The following is a 20931-nucleotide window of genomic DNA, read 5'->3' on the forward strand; positions in this document are numbered from 1 at the left end:
GTATGTATAAGTATTTATTCAATATATGGTATTGTTGACTGAATTAAAATATGTGGATCCCTTGGCTGATGTTCTAATAAAAGGACTCCTTCATTTGTTCGTTTGTTGCTATATTCCATTTGTTACTTTTCTCTGTTCTCTCATCTTCAGTTCCTATGATTTTGCTCATTTCCACAAGTGCTTGGGCACTGTTCCAGCCTACTCCCCACTAGAAAATATGGGGAAGGAGGATTGGCAGAAATTGGCTGATGCAGGCTTTTTATATTTTCAGTGGTAGAAGCAGTATTAGATGTGTGATGAACTGTCTTAGGATAGTCCCCAAATTTAGGAAGCTTACCCCTCTCTGCTAGATCTTACCTAGATTTGTTCCATCTCATCAGGAAGGAGCTGCAGCGGTTACTCCACTCTCTGAGCCTCCCATTCCCCTGTAAAATAGTTACTTTCTGCTCTCACTGACTGGTTCTGTCCGTTTGCCTGCCAGGTACAGTACTTATATCTAGTAACAAATGCTGATTTTTGATACAGAAAGGGACACTCCTTTGCCCACATATTCCATGTGGTTTGGACAGGCTGACCTTAATCCCTGCCACGCACTAGACAGACGGCCAAGCCTGGCCAATCAAAATAAGCCATACTGCCTGGCCCCTAGTTTGAGCAAGGCCATGTGACAAGCCAGGGCCAATGAAAGCCTGTCTACATATGAAGTCATCCTAGAGACAACTGGAGGAAAACACTGAGCCCCTGAATCCAGCCCTGCTAAAGCTACACCTGCCACAGGATTTTCACTTTTATAAACTAATAAATTCTCTTGTTTATTTAAACTACTTTGAGTTGTTTCTGACCCCTGCAGTAGAGTCCTATTATTCTTCTCAGGAGACAAAATCTCTCCCCTCAGCCCCAAAACCACATACAAAGCACACAACTTGATGAGTCAAAGCTGATCAAACTAAGAGCCTTTACAGATGTCTCTGGAGAGATGGGGAAAGAAAAAGATAGGATATAAATAACCATTATGTACAACGTCCAACGGTAAAACCCTCCCCTTCACCTCTTCCAGCTTGAACTCCAAAGTGTCTGAAGCAGAGAATACAAAAATATCCATGTTCTGTCCCCAGGTGCTGATGGAGAAGGGGCAGCTCAGGCCTAGAAACAAAGTAGGAAGCATTAGAAAGGTCTGCCCCTCCACCTCCCCTCCCTCTCCCCAGTGAGTGGAAATCAGTGGAGAAGCTCTGGCTGAGGCTCCCCACTGTGACCTCTTGAGGCCCAAAGGTCATCCAAAGAGAAGATGCCAAGTAGCTCAAAACGATAGCAAAAGGCATGCAAGATAGAACTAAATTAAGTCAAAACTGAAAAATGGGCAGAGGACCTTCCAGAGACACTACCCTCTTCATTTTACAGATAAAGGAGAGCTACAGGAAAAGCAGGAGCTGCCTCTGCCCAACATGCCCAACGTGCGCAGGGTGGGGAAAGGTGGGTAACTACCTCCCGAGCATAGATACAAGGAGCAGATATGACGTAAACCGAACGAGCGTCTCCATCTTCAGGGCGATTCCAATCTGAGGACGGGCTGCGGGAGGAAAAGAGTAAGATCCAGACACTTTAAATTCTCATATCTTGTTTTCCCACCCACCAAGGAAGGGAACCCGAAGCCAACCAGAGGAATTGTGAAACGACCCAACCAGAAAAAGGTTGGAGCTGGGATAAGAGAAAGGGACCAATCAAGGAAGGCCCATCAAGGAATCAGGCCAATTGCACTACGGAGATTGATGCAAGAAGCCGAGAGGGACAAGGCTTACGTCTGCGGCCAAGCCCCTCACCTCGGGCCATCCCCGGCACCTTCCCGCGTCCTCATGTTGTTGAGTGCATCAGGGAGCGCGTGGACCGATGGCTCCGGTGTCCCTGCCAGCAAGCGAGATCCAGTATCCCGGCCAGGGCCACGGCGTCGCACGTGGACCAGCAAGAGCGCAGAGCCGGCCAAGCCTGCGGCCACCAGCAGTCCCAAAGCCGGTGGCAAAAGGAAACGCTGCGGGTCCCCGGACCTCAGACCCGGCGGAGCCACGGGCAACGCGCCTGCGCCGTCGGGGTGAACCGGGAACTCGCACCGCGCGCCCATGTAGCCGGGCGCGCAGGCGCAGACGAGACCGGAGAAATGCGCGTAGCAGCGCCCGCCGTGGGCGCAGGGGCGCGCGGCGCATGGGTCGGCGCGCTCGCGGCAGTCGCGGCCACCGAAGCCCAGCGCGCAGGAGCAGCGGCGCGCGCCGCCGCCCTCCAGGCAGGTGCCGCCGTTGGCGCAGGCGCGGCTGGCGCAGTCATCCAGGTCGTGTTCGCAGCGTGGCCCCGCGAAGCCCGCGCGGCAGCGGCAGCGCAGGGCGTGGCCCAGATCCAGGCAGAGCCCGCCTGTGGGGAAGAGGGCGTCAGGGGCGCGGCTCGATTGAGGGGAGTCCCCCAGGCCCGCCGCTCGAAGCCTGCCCGCGATTTCTTCTCAGCTCGGTGATCCCCGCCCTCATTTTTTCTCTGGGCGCCCCTCTACCGTCTAACTCTAGGGCCAGCCTCTGGGAGTTTGCCTGTAAAACCGACCCGCCTCTTTTCCCCCGGTGAAGTCTTGGATTAACTCGGCCTCACACCTCTTTGATTCTCTGGGTCTCTTTCTCTTTTTCTCTCGGCTTTAACCGTACTGAAATAGTTTCAACAGTTCTGGAACGACGGGTTTGAACCACCTGGCCTTTGCCCGTGCCTTCTTCTCCCTTTTCCCTTCCTCCTTTTCTCTCATTCTTTTCACCTGTTCTCTTCTCGAGCTCATCCTCCAGGTCTGTGCTCAGGTGTCCCCTCCTCCAGAAAGCCATCCGATTCTTCCTCCATCCCAACCCTCCTCTGGCTCCATCTCAGGGTAACACCAGAATCCTCCCCATAACCCATGAAGCCCTACAGGATCTGTCCCAGTCACCTCCCTGACCTCATCTCTCACCAGCCTACCCTCACTCCCTCTGCTCCAACCACACTGGCTTCCCTGCGATGCTGAACACACCAGGCATATTCCTACCTCAGGGTCTTTGCACTTGTTCATCCCTCTGCCTGGAACATACTCTTCCCTCATATCCCCCCACGGCTGCCTCCCTACCTGCAGCATGGTCTTCCTTACCCACTCTAGCTAAAATGTCAACCTGCCACCCCATACACACTACTTCTCATCCCCCTTCTGGCTTTTTTTTTTTTTTCATTTTTTTTGTTTGTTTGTTTTATTTTTGGCGGCACCTCACGGCTTTTGGGATCTTAGCTCCCCGACCAGGGATTGAACCCATGCCCCCTGCAGTGGAACCACAGAGTCCTAACCACCAGGGGATTCCCTATTCTTAGTTTTTATCACCACAAAACCTCCTATATTTACTCATTGATCTTCTTTATTGTCTCTCTGCTCCATCAGCTCTGTGAGGGTGGGGGTTTTCATCTCATTCCCTACTGTATCCCCGGAACAGGGCCTGGCACACAGTAGATGCTCAATAAATAGTTATGAGATAGGAATGTCACCTCGCCCATTTTACAGAAGAACAAACTGAGGCTGGGCAGAGGGGAGCCCAGCCGCAGACCGAGAGGAGGCAAAGTCAGGATCCCCACCCGGGACTGTGTGAGCCAAGCCCTGCTCTTGCCCACTGACCATGCAGGGACCCCCACTCCCCACCCTCACCGCTCTGTGCTCCCCACCTCACCATTCCGGCATGGCTGCAGGCTGCACCGGTCTACCCTCTTCTCACAATTGGAGCCTTGGAAACCGGGCGGGCAACGGCAGATGTAGGCAGAGTCGGGGTCCGCACCTCCCACACACAAGCCGCCGTTGAAGCAAGGTCCATCCGCACATGTCACCCCGCTCACCTCACACCGCAACCCGTAGAACCCACGGGGACAGGTGCATTCGAAGGACCCCGGGGTCTCCTGAGCACAGGCAAGAGGACTTTGGATCAGCATCTCCTTAGAAATCCCATCCCTGTCCTTAGTCTTTTTTCTTTTTTTTTGGCCGCCCAGTGCGGCATGAGGGATTTTAGTTCCCTGACCAGAGATTGAACCCATGCCTCCTGCGGTGAAAGCATGGAGTCTTAACCACTGGACCGCCAGGGAAGTCCCCCCTTCCTCAGTCTTGACCACTGGGGGGCTGCTCCTGGTCTAGTCCCACCTCCTAGGGTGTAGGGGCCTCACCGAGGAAGTCCCTGAGGCCGAGACAAACTCTCTGTTCCACGTTTCTGGGTCTGCACATCCAACCCCACAGAGGGGAGGCTCTGGAGGCCCGGAGAGATCCCGTTCCCACCTCTACACCTTTGCTGCCAAATGCTGCCCGCCCTGTTTGCCCTCCCCGATGCTGTCCTCATGGCCCAGGCCTAATTCCAGGTCTCAGCTCTAAGCCCACCTCCTCCATGGAGCCTTCCCTGGATCTCCCCTTCTCAGGCCCTCCCCCTAACTTGAACGCTGAGTGTTTCTCACTGTCCCGTGGTGGCAGTGTCCAGGTGGCCCACACCAGGCTCTGCTTCATCCCAGGCTCACTCCCACCACCACACCTTCGCTTCCCCCAGGCCACTCGTCCGGTCTAGCTTCTCCAGTCGCCTCCTGTCTGCCAAATGGGGCTTACTTCAGAAGCCCCAGCCCGGGTCCATCTTCAGAAGCCTTCTCTGATGCCCGCCCTTCCCTAATCCTCAACCCACTCGGCCCCACCACCCCTACCTTGAGCTCTGACTTGTTCTCTACCCCATAGGCGGGGCAGTTTGTGGCCCGATAGGATCCCTCATCATTCCCACATCTACACCTTTAGGTGCCACCCACTGGGGCTGCTCTCGCCAACATGTCATCCTACTTCAAGGCCCCAGATGCAGGCTGGACACCTCCAGGAAGCCCTCCCTGATAGCTGTCCCAGCCGCCCCCCCCCCCCCCGCAAGGCTGTTGTCTCATGGAGCCCCGGACAGGGGACTCCCTGGGAAAAGTATTACCCAGGATCGGGGGGTGGGGGTGTGTGTGATACTGACACTACAGCTGCCTCCGTTGGCACACGGATTCCCATCACAGGGCCCAGGCCCGGGTACGAGGCATCCAGTGGTAGCAGAGGATGGGCCCCTGGGGCTGAGGCAGCTGCTGGTGGAGACAGGGATTGTGCAGAGGGGCCCAGTCCAGCCCTCCAGGCATCGACATTCATCGGGCTGCTCACAGAAGCCGTGCTCTGGGCTGCAGCCTGCTCGACATGCCGCTATGGGGGAAGGAGAGGCAGAGGGAAGAGGAATATTGATGAAGGGAGGATAGGAAATCAGAGAAATTTCTGAGCACTTTCCGGGCATCACTTGTTTCATCTTTGTGACTGTCAACCCAATGGGCTAGATGGTATTGCAACTCTCAGTTTACAGACAGGGAAACTGAGGCCCTGAGAGCAGGGTGATTTACCCAGCTAGGAAGTGGCACAGCTAGGATCTGAACCCAGACCAATGAGTTCCAGAGTCTGTGCTCTTGGAAGGAGAATGGAGTGGAGGTTCCCAGGTCTGAGCTTGGAGAGAGGAGAATGAAGGAAGAGGATTGAGGAGGGACCCTTGGCCTTTCAGGGGAAATGGGAGGGCCTTGGATTAGGGGAGGTCTGGGAGGATCTGGATAAGCCTGGGGGTCCTAGGGGATTCAGTGGGGCTCAGACATTGGGATATCTAGGGTGGGTTGGGGGACCCCAAGCTTTAGAACGCAGTTGGGTCTAGAGTGTAATCACAGGGAGGGAGGATGGTGGAACCCCTGGGGGGATGGGAGGAGCTTCCAAAGCTCCTGAGTGGGGGTAGGCAGGGCCCCAGAATTAGAACAGCTTTGGGGTCCGAGCATCTGGAAAGGGGTGTGGGTATGGATTAGGGGAGGAACTGGGGGTACAAGGGTGGGAAATGGGTGTGCGGTTCTTATTGGGGAGACAAGTGTGCTGGGAAGAGGGAAGGGGGCTGGAGTGCCCAGGCAGGGCTGGAGAGAAGTCTAGGGTCCTTAGCTTCCCAGAAAGTGGTAGCTGGATCATGGGAGCAGGCTGAAGACCATGAGTGAAGCTGGCGAGGGGTTCTCGGGTCCCCAGTTCCCTGAAGAGGGTAACTAGGTTGTGAAAGGAGCCGGAGGGGCCGTGACGGGATGGGGTGGGGTTGAACGCAGGACTCACGCGGTGCCTCGCATTTGTCCTCAATCTGCGGGCAGGGGCGCAGTTCCGGGCCACACCGCGAGGGGGCGCCGCGCGAGCGGCAGAGGCGCGCGCACGCGGCCCCAACGGCCGGCGGCTCGCAGCGCGCGCGGTAGGAGAAGCGCAGCTCCCAGGCGCCTGCGCGCTGCACGTCCCAGGCCCACGGGCTCCCGGCCGCCAGGCGACGCCGGCCCGCCACGCGCGCCAGCAGGCTCCAAGCGGGCCCTGAGGTGAGAAGGGAGATGTGCTAGGCTGCGGCCCGCCGCGGTCTCGGGATGGAGACGGAGCGCGCAGGCTCGCACTCTCCCTTCCCATCTTAAGAAGCCAAAACACCCCTTTTGAGTTCTGAGAATGGCAGTTACTTAGCAAGGCTGCAAACTCCCCTAATGCGCCCTGGGATCTTCGATGACGCGAACCCTATGACCATCATGATGATAACAGTTCTCCCAGAGAAGCCGAAGTGCCCCTATATTTTGCCCCAGAATTTTTGTATATTAAAGTAGCTATGAGACCCCTAACACCCTGGGACATATGATATCCCTAATATGGCCAAAGGGCAATGACAGGTCTTTGAAGTGAGGTCAAAAACACCCCCAAATTGTGTCTCAGGATTTTCCTATACCAAAATGGTGACAGAACCCCCCCTCTGGGCCTTATATAGCATCAAATTCCCCCTCGAATTAAGGTTAAGATCATCCCATATCCCTCCCTGAAACCTCTCTGGTGAAACTGCAACGTCCCAAAGGGGTCCTGAGGCCCTCTGTATGGACAAGGTGACAGAGCTTTGCCTACAAGAACCAGAAAGTAACTCATATTGTACCCTGGGTTCTCAAAATCAGATGGTGACAGAGCAGGACTGTGAAACGCTGCTGCTTCGACTCCAAGATAGTAAGAGAGCTTCTTCCCGCCTCTCCCTGCCCCCACCCCGCTTTGCCTGGTATCAGGACATTTCTGTGTCGACATGCCAAGAGCCCTGGGGCTGTCAACACCCAGCACCACACTCTGGGAGCTGTGATGACATCATGGGTCTAGCAATCCCATGAATGCCCCACCCTACAGACAGCCCCATGTCACCCTCCTGGACCTCACATCGGGCCCCAACTCCCTGGCTCTCCCACACTCTACACTGCAATCCCAGAATTGAAGATACTCACCTCCAATCTGTTCTCCTAACTCCTCTCTCCAGGTTTCAATGATGAGAGAGAAGGTGCCCTGGTTGGGTGGAGGAAGGTGGAGAGGGAAGAATGAAGACAGTGGTCAGGGCAGGTAGGTACTCAATGAAGCCCAGATTTTAAGAGGTAAAGAGTGATGACCATTCCAGGGACCAGACAGGCAAGGGACAATTCCCAGAGGCTGGCCCAGGCAAGGAATGACTGTTTTGGCTTTCTTTATTGAGCACTTACTATGTGGTAAGCACTATACTCAAGATACCTGGTTGAATCTCTCAAAAGGGACCACTGTAATGTACCATGATGATCCCATTTTACAGATGAGGATACTGAGGCTGGAAAAGGGAAAGTCACTTGCCCAAAAGCATAAGCATCTAGAATTCAAAAACAATTTTGTTCACCTTTATGCTTTTGGGGTTGTGGGATGGGAAGTAGGATTTTGGAGGTGAAAAAGTCATGGATACAGGCCCCAACTGGAAGGTCTGAGAAGAGATAAGGTGAGAGGATATTGGGGGTCCCCAAGACAGAGTGTGAAAGTCTCCCTAGGTGCAAGGAAATTTGGGGACAAAGATGAGGATACCAGTGTTTAAGGATCCCCAAGGAACAGGGGTAGGGTCCTGTGAATTGAGGATTTCTAGAAGGTGAGTTTGGGGTTCTGGGAATTCAGGGTTCCAGGCATGCAAGGCTGTGATCTGGGATTCCCTAGAGGGAAATTCGGAATCAGAAAATTTGGGTTTATGGGTAGGGTTTATGGGTCTGAGAATGTGAGATTCCAGATGATGGTGTTACTGGGAATTTGGGGTCCCCAGGGGGCAGAGTCTTGGAAGTTGGAGGGCAGATGGCAGTCGAGGTTTGGGTAAGGCCCCCAGCACGAGCGTGCCCCGGGGCTGGGTCTCACCGGCCAGGCGTCCCGGAAGGGCACGCGCATGAGGCCGTCTGGCAGCGGCAAGTCAGGCGCTGGCGCTCCGGGCTGCGCAGTGTAGACCGGTCCGCGCGCACTCAGCGCCGCGCCCAGGGTGCACGGAGACTCGGCGGCCTCCTCGGAGATCCCTGGCTTCAGGCAAACCCTGAAGAAGAGGCGGCAGGTGTCCCCGGCCTTGCAGGGGGACCGCGGGGCGCCCGGGCCTGGTCCCGGCCCAAAAGAGTGGATCTGCAGCTCGAAGACGCCGGCCGGCCGTGTCTGGGGCGGAAAGGGGTACAGGGTGAGGGGACTACGGGGACCCAGACGTCTCATCCGCCCCGCGCCCCCCTCCCCAAGACCCCCGGGTCGCACACCCTCCCATCCACCCTTTCCACTCGGGCTCCGACCTGGGGAAGGAAAAAGAGCGCCAGGATCACCGTCGGGGAGAGGAGCTGGGGCATCTGCGGGGAGACCATGGCCTTCCGGAGGTCTTGGGAGCTGCAGCTGCTGGCTCCGGAGCCTTATATCTGAGAGGACAGCTCCGCCCCTTCGGGCAGCCGCCGGCTCCAGGGGACCCTAGGGGAGGAGGTCGCAGGGGAAGGAGAGCGTGCTGGAGCAGCCGTGAGACTGTGTCGTGGCCACAGGCAACGCAGTGAGTGTACATCTTATATGCGGTTGTGGGCATGATTTGTGTGGCTGAGGATAGGGTGGGGTGGGGGGGGTTAAGCTTGTGTGTGAGGTTGGATATGATTTTAAAACTCTGTGTGTGGTGTGTGAGCCAGAGCTACTGGAGGGTGTACATGACTGTGATTGTGTGTCTAGGTCAGATTGTGTGGCTCCACATGTGCTTGAAATTGTATATGGTTAAGCCTCTTTGTGAGGTTGTAAATAATTCTAAGATTCTGTGTGTGTGTGTGTGTGTGTGTGTGTATGTATACACGCACACACACACCTGCATGGGAGAATGGAGATGTACATGATTTCATGGTTGTGTGACTTTTGAGATTCTGTGGCTGTGTAGATGCTTCTCTGTTCAGGTGTACAAAAATGTGTTAGCTCCTGGGCCACTGTGTGTAGTCATAGGAACCTGTGACTTTGTGGTCTGTGCAGGTGCCTCTAGGTGGCTGTGTGTGTTTGTGTGTGTGGTAAGGTCTGTGCAAGGTTGTGAATGGCTGAGGGTTTGTGTGTGAAGGAGGCTGGGTGTGGGAGGTCCATGAGTGTAGCCCTGTGTGGATACGATGAAGATCCAGTGTTCTTTGTGGACCCGTGTGTGTGTGTGTGTGTGTGTGTGTGAGCACGCGCGCATGCTCGAGTGTGTTTCCCCTCCCCAAAACAAAGCCACCCTCCCCAAACCCGCATCACGGATGCACCAGACGCTAGGGCGAGCAGCCCCCGCCTCAGAGGGGGCTCCCAGCTGTATGTAAATGCTGCCATCTGCTGGGCGGCCGCGCCCCTCCCCCTTTGGGCCGCAGCTGGGCTGCCCGTTTGGCCTCCGGAAGGTGTGAGCAGCAAATGGGCAGGAAATTCGGTCCTCACAGATCAGGGGCCCGCTCCCTCACTCCAGGATGAATGGGGGGCGGGGGCACCCGGCGCCCTCCAGAAGCTCCTTAGTATTCCAGGACCACCGCAAGGAAAGCCAGTTAGAGCAGATGTTCCAGCCCTCCGGTCCCAATCATTTACTCTGCCAGGTGCTGAGCAAAGCCCTTTAGATGGAGTAAACTTTTTTTTTCCCAGAAGAAAAAAATTTAACACTTAGAAGCTAATAATTATAGGGGGAGATACAGGTTCAATTATATACGTACATATTTTTCTTTTGGAGAAGGTGCTCAATAAAGCACAGCCCAGTAGAGCCAGGCATACAGTAAGTGCTCAGTCATTTTTAATGAATGAAAGAACTCAATCTAAACAGTTTTGTCATAATCCTGAGGACGGGAGTCATGGAAGGGTTTTGAACAGGGGAGGGCCATGGTCAATTGTGCAGAACATCCCAGGTTCCTTTGCACAGGTTTTTCTTCTACTTGATATATTCTTTCCACTTCCTTCTTTTTAAATTGTTACCAGACTTCACCTCCTATAGGAGGCCTTCCCTAACACCCCCCAAGGGGGTCAGGCACCTCTTCTGAGTTCCCACAGCCCCTGGGGACTCCTCTATCCCAGCCCCAACCACTCTGGCCTATGAGGTCTTTCTAAGCACAAATCTGACCATGTCCCTCTCCTACATAGACTCTTCCATGGCTCCCCAGTGCCTCCCAGCTTCTGAAATTCTAAGGTTGACATTTAAGGCCCTCCCTCCACATCCCCCTACTCAAACAGGTTCTGTGGCCCCAAAGCACAGAGCCAGACCTTGTGGACCCCAGTTAATGGGAGGCAAATTAGGGCCTGTACTGGGGTAGGTAAAGGAGTGAGCCTCCCATTACAGGAACTATTCAAATGAGATCTGGACAGTTATTAGAAGCTGTGGGAGAAGGCAAATTCCTGCCGTGGATAATAACTGGGGAGGTAACAGTTTCCACGTCTGAGATAGCTCAAAATTTTTAAAGATTGTAAAAATAGCCAGCATTTATTGAGGGTTTCTGCCAGGCACGATAGTGTTTCATGTGAATTCTCTCAAGTCTGTACGTGTGCTTTAAGGGATTTCCAAGCATCTTTTTGGCTATCTAGGACTTTTCCTTATGTGCCCACCTTAGAGCCCACAGAAGGCTATGCTGAGGTGACATCTGCAAAGACCTGAAGGAGGGGAGGGAGTGAGCTATATGGATCCTGGGGAAAAAACATTCCTGGCAGAGGGCAGAGAAAGTGCAAAGGCCCTGGGGTGACCATGCCCGGCACACCCAGATATCCCCATGGTTTGTCTCACTTCATTCTGGTCTCTGCTCAAATACACCCTCCCAAGAGGCCTTCTCTGACTGTCCCATTCAATCTAAAACAGCACTCCTGTTCCCAAACCACTCTATCTCCTTACCATGCTTTCCTGTATGCATTTATTTTACCCCAAGAAATATCTGACCACTTTCTGTCTCCTCCATGAGAACATCAGCTCCTTTTTTTCTAGAGCTTTTCCTCTAGTTTGTTCACCAGTACACCCTTGTGCCTAAAATGAGGCCTGGCAGTCAGTACTTAGGAAATATTTGTTGAGAAAGCAAATGAGAAGTACTATTATTAACCTCTTATGAATGAGTAAACTGAGATGCTTGAGACCTTGCCCAGGGTCACAGGGCTTGCAAGTGGCGTGCAACCTGGGAATTCAGCCCCTGCTGGGATATGCCTCAACATTGGCCCAATCCTGCCCACTGGATGACGCCCTAATGCAGCCCTAGCACCGAGCATTTGATATAAACATCCTACGCCATGTCACGTAAGCAGCGTCTCAGAGGCCACCTGGCACAAGTCAAACCTTCTCCTCCCATCCAGCTTTAAGCAGGTGTGACCTGACAGACAGCACCATCCCTGAACCAGCATCAGTGTCGGGGAGAGGCCTTGGAGGAACCCACTGGACACTGAAGCATGTGCCACCCAGAGTGCTAACCTTAACCCCCAGGGCCACGGGCCAATGGACAAACGTACTTCCTCCTTTCATGCCCCGTGGATGGACAGATCTGAGTCACATTTCAAAAGCTTCTCAGAAGGTCCCATGGGTCACCCCCTGTGGTCGGCGAGCACTCACTTGCAGTGGCTCCCTCCGTCCACAAACCCTCTCCCCAGGATCATGTTCCCCAAATACCTTGCTTTCAGTTAGGAGTTTCCAACACTCAAAGCCACCTGCAAAGGAAACACAGGCCCTCCCTCAATCCTGCAGATGCTCTCAAGCTAGGGAATCCTGAGGATATCGAGGAAACTCTCTCCTGGATTACAAATGGTACACCTCAGGGTGGGGGTGGAAGGCTGCAAATGTTACTTATTTGTAGACATCTGTGAGCCTTGCTTAAAAATCTAGAGTTCAAGTTCAATCTGGCCCACACAGTTTCAAATACATTTTAATTCTTTTCACAAATACCAGGGAAGGGTTTTTAAAAGTATCTAACTGGTACAAGCACTAAATGCTGGCTAGAGCAGGAGAGGCTGAGACAGCCGGGGGGCAGGCAACTGCCAAAATGGTACAGGACATTTCAGTCTGGGAAGAACCAGCATGGCCTGGTAACAATAAGCCCCACTGAATATACATGCAGCCTGCGCATGAGCTGTCCCATTTACTCCTCGCAGCCACTCTATTACAATGGGTACTATCATCGCCCCCATTTTAGAGATGAGGCAAGGGAGGCAGAAAGGTGCTCCCAAGGTGCATACAGCTACCATCTGAGTGCCTACCTGGGGGACCTCACTGAGCCTTCAAGCCTAGCCTATGAGGTAGGGACTATTATTTCACAGACGTGGAAACTGAGGCACCGAGAGGGGAAGTAACTTGCTCATTTGCTTGTGATCACACAAGTCAGGACGTGGCATAGAGCTTGGATCCGAACTTGGATTTGGGTTTATAAAAGTCTGGAGGGACTTCTCTGGCGGTCCAGTGGTTAAGACTCCGTGTTTCCACTGCAGCAGGCTTTGATCCCTGGTCAGGGAACTAAGATCCCATATGCTGCGCTGCTGCGCGGCCAATAACAACCAGTCTGGAACTCAACCCTCCTAGATAATACCCAAATGTGCTGTCCATTGCAGGAGCCAGTAGTCACACGCGGCTATTTAATTAAAATGAAACAAAATTAAAAATCTCATCCCTCAGTTACCCTTGCCACATCTCAAGTACTCAATGGCCCCATGAGGCCACTGGCTGCTCTACCGGACAGTGGAGATACATGACACGGGGTACACATCGCGGAAAGCTCCACTGCAGAGTGCTGCTACAGTCTGTTTTAGTTAGGAGCCAACATTTTTAAATTGGGAGATTTAATATAACAACCCCTTTCCTGGCTTCTACTGAAAAACCAGAAGATCAAGCAACTCTAGGCCCACCTTCCCACAGGGCCATGGTTGGCAGAGCTGAGCAGCAGCTGCCCTCGTGAGATGGGGCAGGGCAGCCTCTGGTCCACTGAAGCCCCATGCGCCCACACTTCACACATTTACACAGCAGCCTGGCGGCTACCTGTATTTCAACCCACAGTGCCGTCCTCTCTTCTCTTTTCCATAGGGAATCTGGGGCCAAAGAGGGAGATGCACTTTCACAGACCACGTGGCACATGGGAAGACACGACTAGGGCAGGGCCCTACACAGGTTTTCGGATTCCCAGGCCAGAGTTAAAACCAACCATCACCCCCCAGAGCGCCCTTGCTGCTCAGCAGCCGATCAGCCGCTGTGGGACGACCCCCGAAGAGTCCCACACTGCACCCTGATGCCCCCATCTGGACACTCTCCGGACACAGCAGTGTGGCGTCTGGGATGAACTTTATTGGACATGTGGTTGGCCAAGCCGTGGTCTGGGAGCACTGGGCCTGGGGCCCAGAACCCAGGCACTGAGTTTGAGGAGGCCCAGAGGTCAGGGCTGTTTGGAGCGAGGCCACAAGCGGCTGGTAAGGGAGCCAAAGAAGAGGTTCTGCTTGCTGGATTTGGAGAGCTCAGCCAGGCGCTGCTGCTCCTCCTGGAGTTGGGGGCAGACAGAGTGGGAGAGTCAGCCCAGGGGCCACCTTCCTTAAACCTTTGCCCAGCCCAGACACAGGATGCACCCAGAACCTAAGGACCCAGTTCAGACACTGGCAAAAGCCAGCTTTGAGCCACAGAAGCCCAGACTCAAATCCCAGGGGGCCTGTCCCCTGAACCCTGGGAACCTAACCCAGGCCCTACACTGGACTACAACATGTTGCTCCCTAAGCCCCCAGTGCCCAGTCTTGAGCCCTAAGACCCCTGTCTGGATGCTGAGGGACCCCAGGCCCAAATCTCCAGGGATTCCTCCTTTGGGTACTCAGGAGCTCTAGCCAGGAACACAACCCCAAACTCTATCAACCTCAGCCTAGACTCCTCGGAATCTCTTTCTCAGACTCAATTCATATTCTTATCCCCACTTAAAAATTAGAGGATCACAGGTCATCAGAACTCCTTGCCCAAACCCTTGGGCCAAGTGTCCAAGGATCCCTCTTCCCAGACCTGATCCAAACCCCCACCCCACAAAATACGAGGACCCCCAGACCATCAAGGCCTCTGGACCTATCTCAAATGCTTAGCGTTTCCTGCCTCCTGTGCTCAGCGCAGGCTGCAGAATCAATTCGCCCCTCATTAAACGGCCCCCTGGGACGGGTGGTGTGAAAGAGAAGGCAGTTGCTCAAGGTCACACAGCCAGAGTGGAGACAAGCTGCTCCAGGGCTCCGCCTTCAAGAGCCTGGGGAACTGACGGTGACACCCCCCCATCCACGCTGGGAAGCTGAGGACTCACCTGCTCCAGCCGGCTTTGCCGCTGCTTGAAAGCCTCCAGTGGGTCTTCCTCCAGGGCGTAGTGCTCCAGCACAGTTCGGACATCCTCCACACCATTCAGAGCAATGGCTGTGGGGATAGCAGGTGGGGGTCAGCCAGCTGACGGTCAGAGGGAGGCAGGGCCCGCAAGGGTAAAGGTCAGACCGGGGTGGGGTCAGAGCTACGTGGAACATTTCTCAGCATTCTAAAAGGGATTCCCCTGAATATTCCCAGGCATCCCCTAAACATTTCAGAGAAGCATCCCAAACATTCTAAGAAGCTTCTAAAGACTGCAAGATGCTCATGGATCTCCTGCATCGCAAGTCCCTGGTTTCATATAAAAAACAAGCCAGAATCAAGCATCTTATCATTCCTCTTGAATGTCAAAGGCTCCAGGGTCAGAGGCCAGGAGGTCAGGGGTCAGCCTTACTCTTCAGGAAGGCAGATAGGTCCAATAAGACCCGGTCATCGGAGTTGCCATTCCAGGGCCGCAGGGCGACACCGTTGTAGGGCTGTAGGCGGAAGGCTTCCTTCTTGCAGTCCACGACTACTACTCGGGCTGGATCCCGATTCAGACACGAAATGTCCTGGAAGTGGATGACAGGTCAGGTCAAGGCCTGTGCTCCTTCCCTTCCCACCAGGAACCCCCAGAGGGAGAGAGAGGTGGACAGACTACACATGCACTTGGTATCACACACTGGGATCATCACGACACGGCCTCCCGAAGACCAGGCTGGGATGAAGACATCAAACCTAGCAGGGAGCAGAGGAGCTAGTCACACAGATTCCTAGACCCAGGGCCTGGTGCTCAGGCAGGCTGACTTGGAGGTTCCCTGGGGAGGGAGGTGGCACTTGTGTATTTAACCACTGCCCCAGGTGATTGTGACAAGCTGCACGTTTGTAAACTTCTCACAGATAGAGGTGCTGACTGATCCACAGCAACACACAGGGAGTCACACAAAGACAGGTACCCAGACAGACCCTTCAAGACCCTCAATCACAGCCCATGTCCTTCCGAACCCTGAAAAACTACACAGACCCCCAGACCCAAGACACAGTGAGAAACCCAACAGACACCAAGACCCATGGATACCTGGACAAAGACCCACAAAGAGGCCCATTCACAGCCCCACAGACTCCTGGACCCCTGGATATATCATTGGTCACAGCAACAGACCCCAAGTCAAATTCCAACACAGTCTCATTTAAACTATTATAATTACATAGTCCCAGAGACACTCAGCTCCAGATACAGAGACAAAAATCCACTTCCAAATGTCATGTCCCTACCCCGTACTCCCAACTGTTTTCTTTGGAGAGACCCCATTTTCCCCTGCTCCCACTCCCAGATTCTGGGACAGAGAAAAGGGCGTAGAGGCCCAGCCCAGGCTGGCGTCAGGCTAGTGTCCTACCAGATTCAGACCTGGGGCAGAACCAGAAGCAGCCGGTTGCTTCTCAACCAGAAACAGATTGAGGCTGGGGTCAGAGCTAGGTCCTCTTTCCTTTGGGAAGTGCCAGCCCTCCCCCAAATCCCAGAGCCCCACCATGGCCCCCACATGGCACCTTAACGTGGTGCCCATCCATGTATCTCGTGGCGTCCCGGAACAGGCGGTAGGAGATGAAGCCGTGGGGGTCCACGCTGTCGATGAGTGGAAAGGCAGTCTGGGGGGTGGGGTCGGGGGGAGAACAAGGTCAGGCTGAGCCTTGGCCCTGCAGCTCTCCCTCACCTCCTGCCACATCGACCATCCCGCCCCTGCCCCGGGGGCCTCACCATGCCAGTCTCTGATGTAAAGATGACGATTTCATACAAAGGGGCGAGCTGCTGGAATAAGGTCTCGATGCCTGGACGCTTCTTAAACCTCCAGCCAGTGGCCAGCTGGAAAGGCAGTGAGAACAGTGAAACACTGAGACCCAGAGGTCCCTGTAGCCCCAAGAGGACAAAGACCCAGTCTCGGGGGATTCCCGGAACCAGAATGCTCTCTCCATCTCTGTGGCTCTTGGAGGGGTGCAGGAGCACATGGCTGTGGCTGAGGGCCCAGGAGTATGGAGGACGTGACTCCCCTATGGCACTTACTGTGTGCCAAGGCACACTTACAACTACCTCCGGGCTGCGGAGTAGCACAGTTGAGGGAAGCAAGGCAATGAGGGGTGATACCTCTTCCCCTGGATCACAGAGTGGAACTGGGGCCTCCAGAGTCTATGCTCTTAACCACAGCATCATAAGCCGGCCACCCAGCCCTATCTGGTGTCCCTAACCCGCTGCCTTCCCCAGGACACACCGACCACTCAGGGTGCAAGAGGACACCAGTGAGCTCCAAGACCAGTGTGTATGGTGGTTGGTAGTACGGCTCCCGCAGAGGGTCTGGGAGAAGACAGGGGCTGGTGGGCTCGATGATCATCTGTGAAAGAGAGATGTAATGGGGGCACTCAGACAAGGAGGCAGGAGGCTGGGGGTGAAGGGATAGGGACTGGGCCCAGGGCTCCTGCTCACCTGTCTATAATCTTTGAAATATTTGTATGTCCGGCGCAACTGCTGTACCAGAATTGGATCTAGGAGAACACCAGGGCACAAAGGGATTCCAAGATAAGCCACTGCTCAACCTCCTGGACAAACCAGGGGTTTATTTATCTACCAGATACAAACAGGTCTACATACCCACCTGGTTTGAAACAGCTCATTTCCGAGTACAAAGATAAAAAGCAATGACATATCTAACTGCCAGGTATGAACAAATGTTTTTATTCACCTGTCAAGTTTTAATCTGAATACTTATATCCACACACCACCCCAGATATAAAACAGAATACTTATACATCTGCCCACTTAAATCCCACATACATATAAATAAATCTGCTGACATCATGCCAGTATATTTAGTCCATTTTGAATCTCTAGGTTTCTAGATGTGCCCACTTTAATCAAGTATGTGAAATCTAGTTAAGCCACAATAAACATACACACATCTATACACTTTAAACTAGTGGTTCTCAACTAGAAGCAGTTTTGTTCCTCGCTTCCCAGAAAATTCTGCGATGTCTGGAGACATTTTTGACCGTCACAATACTGGCACCTAGTGGATAGAGGCCCAGGATGCTGCTAAACATCCTACAATGCATAGGACACTCCCCTACAACAAAGAATTACATGATCTATAGCATCAGAATGGCTGAGGCTGACAAATTTTGGATAAGTGAATACACCAAATCCAGTTTAAAACAGAAATCTTACATGACTACCTTCTTCAATACAATATTTTTAGTGCAGTTAAACTACTGTCTGTGGGCCTGCCTTTTTGAAACCAAAATATCGAAACACCACTTAAGCTAATAAACACACACACTTTAAAACTACAAGTTTACCTGCCCAACTTAAATCAGTATACTGCCTTGTTTAAACCAGTATGATTCTACATCTGCCCAGTTAAACCAGCATACTTACCTACCTGCCTAGTTTAAAACAATCAATGTACTAACATGCCAGTTTGCAAACATCCCTACCACAAGTGGCTTTCTGGACCTACCAATTTTATATTTCTCTTGGGAGGGACCAGGTGTGATGAAATTAACAACTACTCTCTACTATCCAACTTGTCAGAAGCTCCCTAAGAGCTGGTTAATCATAAGGGGGAGGAAGGAAGGAGGCATTGTTTCGGAAATGAGGAGTTGGATGGGGTAGGGACCTGGTGGGAAAAAAAGAAGCTGTCATAAAGAAGGGGGTGAGGGGCTGCAGATGCTCAGATCTAAGGCACAGGAAGTCATGTGTCTGGCGATAGAAAGCCCAGTTCTCCCCAAGCACTCCCACCCACCTAGGATTCCCCTCCCCCATCTATCTGTCCCTGACCATCTGCTCTTGGGCTGAGGGGCCAGGGAAGGGGGCTGGAGTTTTGTATGCCCCTCCCCCCAAGCCATCCAGCTGCTGACTCCCCTACCTCCCAATGGAGGGGTGGGGGAGCACCAAATGGGGAGGGCACAGTAGAGAGGGTCAGGGGACCCCAGAATCTGTGCTTGTTTACTCACCGTTGTCGAATTCATCGGGAATCTGGGAGGTAGAGAGAAAAATGGAGGGTTTGGGATGGCAGAGGCAGAACCCCATCACACCCAGAAAAGGAATCTCCAGGGCCCTGGGAAGAGTAGGCAAAGGTCCCTGGGAGGGAGAGGTTCACCCCAGACCAGAAAGAGCCTGAACAGGCCAAATGGGAGGAGACCCACAGGATGGGACCCCTGGTAAGGCTCTGGGTCTCTCTCCAGCTCACCTTGGCACCATTTTCATCCACAGAGTTGTTTCCTGTAAGGCAGATAGTGATGAATGAGAGGACTGAGGATCCAGTCTCCTGGGTTTTACAGAAGGAAAAGGGCAGGGGGCCTAGCCTCCTGGGTCTGAGGGAAGCGGGCTAGAACATCATGGCCTCCTGAGAGAGAGGAAGGGGCTGGTAGCCAGGATACCTGGGCCTCTGAGACAAGAAGGGCTGGGGCAGAGTCTCCTGGGTCTCTGAGGAATGAAGGGACTAGGGGGACGGTTGGAGTTTTGGGTGCTGAGGGAAGAGGTAGCTTAGGGGGGTGGGCCCAGCCTATCCTTCCTTCTCTTCCAATTGACTCCCCCCATAGCTTAGTGCAGGAACCAACTAGAAAGAGCAGAACGTTGAGTAGAGAGGCAGTAGGGAGACTTCCCTCATTTCCAAATTCTAGTTGGCTGCCCTATTGAGGGAGGAGCCAGGGAATGAAGACGGGTGAAGCCCTTAGGGGAAAGAGGGGGAAGTTCCCAAGCAGAATAGCGGGCCAACAGAACAAAACTGGTGGGCAAGGGTACGTTCCTCACCAAAAATATAGATGACGCTCACGGTCCCACCAGCCCCGAGCAGCCCAGCAAGCCAGAGTGCAACTTTTTTGGCATAGCTGGGACCCTCCGAGTTCCTCTGCTGCTGTGGCCCCTGGGTCTGGGCCTTAGCGCCTGCTCGGCTCCCAATCTCTGTAGCCTGCAACTGAAAGGGGGTAGGTTGGCCAAGAGAGGAGAGAAAGAAGGTCAGGGTGATTTGGGCACCCTGGTCTGAGAAGAATCGAGGTTGGGAGCCAGGAAGCAACCACCCACATGGCCTCCAGGTGTTGTGTGCCTGGAGGGGCAGGCAGGAGACTGGGTCTCTCAGAAGGGTCAAGAACTAAACTGTCTGGCGCCAGGATCCCAGGGGTTCAAGAGTTGACAAGCTCTGGTGCCCGGGATCCCAAAAGCAAAAGATTGAAGGGCCTGGAGCCGGAAAAAGCTGGGCAGGGAGATAAGATGAGGGAGCCTAGCTGAACACTGGGATTCCTGGAGCAAGACAATGAAGGACACTCAAGGGGATAGGACGGAGAGTTAAGTCCTCCGGACGCCTGGGGCTCACAGTAGCGGGGTATGGAGGGGGAGAGAATGGGAGCGGGGCCGGAGGGGCAATCGCTTGCTGCGGCTTAGGGCACGGAAGTAATGGACCCGGAGGTCAGAATGACTGGGTCTCTGTCAAGATGGAGGCAGGTCAAATCAGAAGCCCGAACATCTACCTCCTCACCACCACCACCACCACCACCACCACCACCACCGCGGGGGAAATACCCGCAGGGCCAGGCTGGGACTCCAGCGTCCCCGGATCCTCCCCTTCAAGTATTACCTGAACAGTCACTGGGATGGGGGAACAGATGACTCCCCTCCCCCGGCGCCCACGTGCGGTCGAGGAGGTGGGGTCCAGAGGACGCACTTGAGCCCCCAAGCATCTAGCCCGGGACGCAAGCGCTGCCTACCCCGGGAAGCGGGGAAGAGACCCAAAATGCTGGCGGTGTTCCATTCAGCACCCTGAGGTGCTGCGTCCCAGAACCTCCGGGCGGCGGCGGTCCGCCTGGAACTCCAGGAAGGAGCCCCAGCACCCGGAGGCCACCCCCACCCCCACCCCGCTCACCTGGTCCGGGGCCCGAGGGGGCGGCGTCGCGAGCCTCGCGCACAGCCCCCGCGCGCCTTGCCGGAGCCCGCTCCGCAATCGCAGGAACGGCGCCGCTGAGGCCGCCATCTTGCGCTGACGCCACGCTACCCCGCCCCCTCACTCTCTCCCCGCCCCGGGCCGGGGCCGCGGCCAATGGGTGGTGCAGGAGAGGGGCGGGTGGACGGGAGCCCGAGAGAGACAAAGGGCTGCGGGCGCACTGCCGCGGGCACTCCAACTAGGACTGGGAGACAGACGGCACCACGCCCCCCTCGCGCCGGACGGCGTTCCACCGCCCACGCCCCAGGTCGGCGCCGGACACCCACCGCTCCGAGGTGAAGCGGAAGCCCTAACGGAGGGAACCTGTGGCTGCGTGATTT

At 54.5% G+C, this 20931-nt stretch overlaps 2 protein-coding genes across 2 annotated transcripts; both read right to left on the reverse strand.

Moving 5' to 3' along the window:
• Window positions 1-976: 976 nt before the first annotated feature.
• On the reverse strand, window positions 977-8712 carry DLL3 (delta like canonical Notch ligand 3; the record flags this gene model as incomplete). The annotated part of the gene is made up of 9 exons (XM_082676925.1): window positions 977-1143; window positions 1483-1567; window positions 1818-2397; window positions 3705-3927; window positions 5007-5224; window positions 6149-6391; window positions 7321-7378; window positions 8234-8515; window positions 8644-8712. The coding sequence occupies 9 exons, from the start codon at window positions 8710-8712 to the stop codon at window positions 1138-1140; spliced, it is 1764 nt and encodes a 587-aa protein (XP_082533051.1). The 3' UTR covers window positions 977-1137.
• Window positions 8713-13603: 4891 nt separating this feature from the next.
• TIMM50 (translocase of inner mitochondrial membrane 50) lies at window positions 13604-20663 on the reverse strand. Its single transcript, XM_082677140.1, has 11 exons — window positions 20534-20663; window positions 19429-19591; window positions 18866-18897; window positions 18630-18651; window positions 17104-17162; window positions 16892-17011; window positions 16384-16488; window positions 16176-16274; window positions 15043-15199; window positions 14596-14702; window positions 13604-13806 (listed from the first exon to the last, which is right to left on the reverse strand). The coding sequence occupies exons 1-11, from the start codon at window positions 20639-20641 to the stop codon at window positions 13705-13707; spliced, it is 1074 nt and encodes a 357-aa protein (XP_082533266.1). The 5' UTR covers window positions 20642-20663; the 3' UTR covers window positions 13604-13704.
• Between the last annotated feature and the right edge of the window lie 268 nt (window positions 20664-20931).

This window comes from Grampus griseus, assembly GCF_964374135.1.
Source record: "Grampus griseus genome assembly, chromosome: 19".
Lineage (NCBI taxonomy): Eukaryota > Metazoa > Chordata > Mammalia > Artiodactyla > Delphinidae > Grampus > Grampus griseus.

Coding starts and splice junctions, on each gene's coding strand:
- TIMM50 (XM_082677140.1), bottom strand. CDS start 20,641: ATGGCGGCCTCAGCGGCGCCGTTCCTGCGATTGCGGAGCGGGCTCCGG. Junction 19,592..20,533: donor CCCCTCGGGCCCCGGACCAG/GTGAGCGGGGTG, acceptor ACCCCCTTTCAG/TTGCAGGCTACAGAGATTGG. Junction 16,489..16,891: donor TCTTGCACCCTGAGTGGTCG/GTGTGTCCTGGG, acceptor CTGCCTTTCCAG/CTGGCCACTGGCTGGAGGTT.